The sequence below is a fragment of the Odontomachus brunneus genome, unplaced genomic scaffold, assembly GCF_010583005.1.
Source record: "Odontomachus brunneus isolate Ranch 3 - 2012 unplaced genomic scaffold, Obru_v1 Obru_scaffold_090, whole genome shotgun sequence".
Lineage (NCBI taxonomy): Eukaryota > Metazoa > Arthropoda > Insecta > Hymenoptera > Formicidae > Odontomachus > Odontomachus brunneus.
In genome coordinates this window covers 45,476-48,817 of record NW_022639540.1, presented here as the reverse complement: position 1 = coordinate 48,817, position 3,342 = coordinate 45,476, and the positions used below count along the sequence as shown (strand labels likewise).

The 3,342-nt window shown below is 29.3% G+C and overlaps 1 protein-coding gene across 2 annotated transcripts in view; it reads right to left on the bottom strand.

The window, feature by feature from the left end:
• Window positions 1-1,563: 1,563 nt before the first annotated feature.
• LOC116848127 (endoplasmic reticulum junction formation protein lunapark-B) overlaps window positions 1,564-3,342 on the bottom strand; it is a 4,955-nt gene continuing 3,176 nt past the window's right edge. For both annotated transcript variants that reach the window (XM_032823904.1, XM_032823905.1), the window contains 4 exons: window positions 2,868-3,105; window positions 2,556-2,717; window positions 2,298-2,483; window positions 1,564-1,878 (listed from right to left, as the gene is read on the bottom strand). In XM_032823904.1, the coding sequence (XP_032679795.1) occupies window positions 1,772-1,878; window positions 2,298-2,483; window positions 2,556-2,717; window positions 2,868-3,105 (693 nt within the window). In that variant the 3' untranslated portion in view covers window positions 1,564-1,771. The remainder of the gene's footprint in view (window positions 1,879-2,297; window positions 2,484-2,555; window positions 2,718-2,867; window positions 3,106-3,342) is intronic.

The window sequence follows — 3,342 nt, the reverse complement described above, 5'->3', positions numbered from 1 at the left end:
GATTTGCAGACATTATTGGACGAAAACTCTACTCAAACGCTCCAAGAATTGTCTGCAGCATTAAATGTTACTCCGATGGCTGTTTCCAAACGTCTACATGCAATGGGAAAAATTCAAAAGGAGGGAAAATGGGTACCACACAAATTAAAAAAAAGGAAAAAAGGCCAGCAGTAGCCAGCAATCGACGTAAAGTCATGCTTTTGCACGACGACGCTCGACCACACGTTGCCAAAGCCGTCAAAGAAACACTGATGCAGCTCGAGTGGGAAGTTCTCCCGCACCCAGCGTATTCACCAGACTTAGCTCCTTCGGACTATTACTTGTTCCGGTCGATGCAGCACGGCTTGGTGGATACACACTTCAGAAATTACGAGGATGTACGAAAATGAATCGACGAATGGATTGCATCAAAAGACCAATCGTTCTATCGTCGCGGAATCTACGCATTGCCCGAAAGATGGGAAAAATGTATAGCTAGCGAGGGAAAATACTTCGATTAATATATTTTTTGCTTTTGATGTCGAAATAAATGAGTTTTTTAAACAAAAAACCGCAGGAACTAAGTTTACCACCTAATAAAATTATTTTTACTGAAATCACAACCCGTTGAATTCGGCTTATCTCTTGTAATCAAAAGAAATATCTTATAAATGAGAAAATAATTTATTGCACTTATATTTATATATTTGCTAAAAGTTATCTATATATCTACATATTTGATTACATTTGAACGTCATACTAAATGGAATGATAAATAACAAATATATACCATGCATTGAAAGATTTATTATCACAATATTGTGTAATATACAAATTACCCATACTAAATAATTTTCCGTGATGTTATAAAATACATTTTTTTATTCCTTTTTCAAAAAGAAATAGATTTATACGAAATATTACAAATTATATGTTTATACTTTGTTAATAATTTTGTATCTAAACTATAAACTATTGTGATGTGTTGAAACACTTCTTTCCTTTTTGAAAAAATGTGTATTATAACATCTAGAGTTAAATGGTATTTTATAAAGAAAATATATTGAAAAGATTAATATCTCTCTCTTTGAGAAATTTTTATTTCTAATATAAATAATAAACTGACATTGCAGACGCAAGATATATAGACAGTCTTATAAAAAATACATCATTAATTGAATTATTATCATGAATTATTTTTGAATTTATAATAGTTAAATGTTTTAATGCATTAGATTAAATTGTCTTGAGAATGTTAAAAAATTAAACAATTATATAGAAATGTCATAGTAGATAGTAAATTAGTAATAATTTTTTATTCTTATTTCGTCTTTTTTTATTCAGAAACAACTATAATACTAAAATCAAATAAAAATTTGGAATGATTTCATTCGTAATTATGAAAAAATTTTCATGCTTTTTTATACATTTTGCAAATATTATACAATCTTCAAAAACTAGATCATGCAGAAGTTGTACATATTTTATATATATAATTACTAACGATCATATATTTACGCTATTTGTATGTTGTAGCAACAATTTTCAATGTAACATCTTAATTCATGATTTATAACACAAAGATATTCTGAATTTTAATCTTTATTCTAAGTCTATTTTCTCCTTATTTGTAAAGACAACTTTTTTTATATGTTATTCACTTACTTTTTTATACCTCCTTCAAATTTTTTTTCTCAATTGATTTTAAGCTTACTTAAAAATCTGATTTACAAACATCCTCTTCACTCTCAAATTATTTATTCAAATATACAACTTATTCGTGTGTGATACGTCACGTCTCTGTCTTCTCAGATTCATTCTCATCTAATAATTGCTTCACTTCTGGCTCTGCGGTTTCAGATATTTCTCCTGGCCTTTCGACTACTTCTATGTCTGAATCTAAAAAAAGATAAAAAATTATACCAACACTTTATTTAACTTTATTATTATAAAGGAATATACCCATGTATATGTGATATTTATTTTGTTTATACTTTTTAAATATTAAAATGAATTTATTAAAACAAATATGGTAATATAGAATAGATTGTGTGTCTGTGTGTGTGTGTGTGTGTGTGTGTGTGAGAGAGAGAGAGATTCTACAAGGTCTGAAACAAAACTATAGATAATCGATTAAAATGAACATATTGTGATGATAGACCAATAAGAAAAAGAGAAAAAGGAATTAAAGCGTGGAGCCTAGGTAAATTAGTAATAAAAGCAGTTACTCGACAAGGAGAATGTACTGGGCTCGAGCCCCACAGCTCAATAAATTTCTGCTCCCTGACTCTTACATATGTATGCAGAAAGATATTTACCTGTATCCGATTGTGTGCATGTTTCCGATTCAGTATGTTTTACTGACTCTTCTTCTGGGTTGCAGGACAAAAGTTCAGACATGTTTGAAGTTGTAATAAAACTACTATTATCAATATCCAATTTAGGAGCGGAAGGTTTCTGTTTTCTTGCAGGATTCCAAAAACCACAATAACAACATCGGTACGCTGTGGATAATACATTTTAATCAAATATATCCTTGAAAGAAGTTCTCTCACGAAGAGAAGTGTTCTACTCACCAAAATATTCAAATTCTTCTTTCAAAGCCATTCCATTGTGTGATTCGCATTGTCGACAAATTAATGCATAACGATTTGAAGGACCATCACCTACTAAGTAATCGACCAAACGATCAATGACAGTCCTCTGTTGCGATAATACAGGTCGTGGTAAAGGTGATCCTGAAGTATATATCACATATATCATACAATCTTGAATTATTTCTCCTCTCCTCTATATTCTATATATAAATTTACTGAAACGTATCTTAGAACATGAAATGTAATATTTTAATAAATTAAAATTTATCTATCACATATCTCTCTACTTACGAAAGCCTACAGATGGAACAGGACTAATTACTCTAGAATTAAACTGGTAAAGAGTATTTGAAGGTTGTTTAGATGACCCAGCTGGTGTTGCAGCACCAGAGACACTAGTTTGTCCACTTTGTGACTGATTTTGTGTAGATAAAACTCTTCTCCTTAGATCACCAGAGGGTAAAGGAGTAGCAATTTGCGGAACAGAACGTCGAGGTGTTTCAGATGATACAAGCAATTTTGGAGCAAACTGGAAAGAAAAAAACATTAATTTTTGTAATTTTCATATTCAGTAATATAATATTTATATATTTGAAAATAATTGTATTGAATATATTGTTTTCCTAGTTGTTTTACAATCTTTGCCCTCTGTATATATGTTTATTTTTGTTTATGTATATATATATATATATATATATATATATATATATATATATATATATATATATATATATATATATATATATATATATATATATATATATAT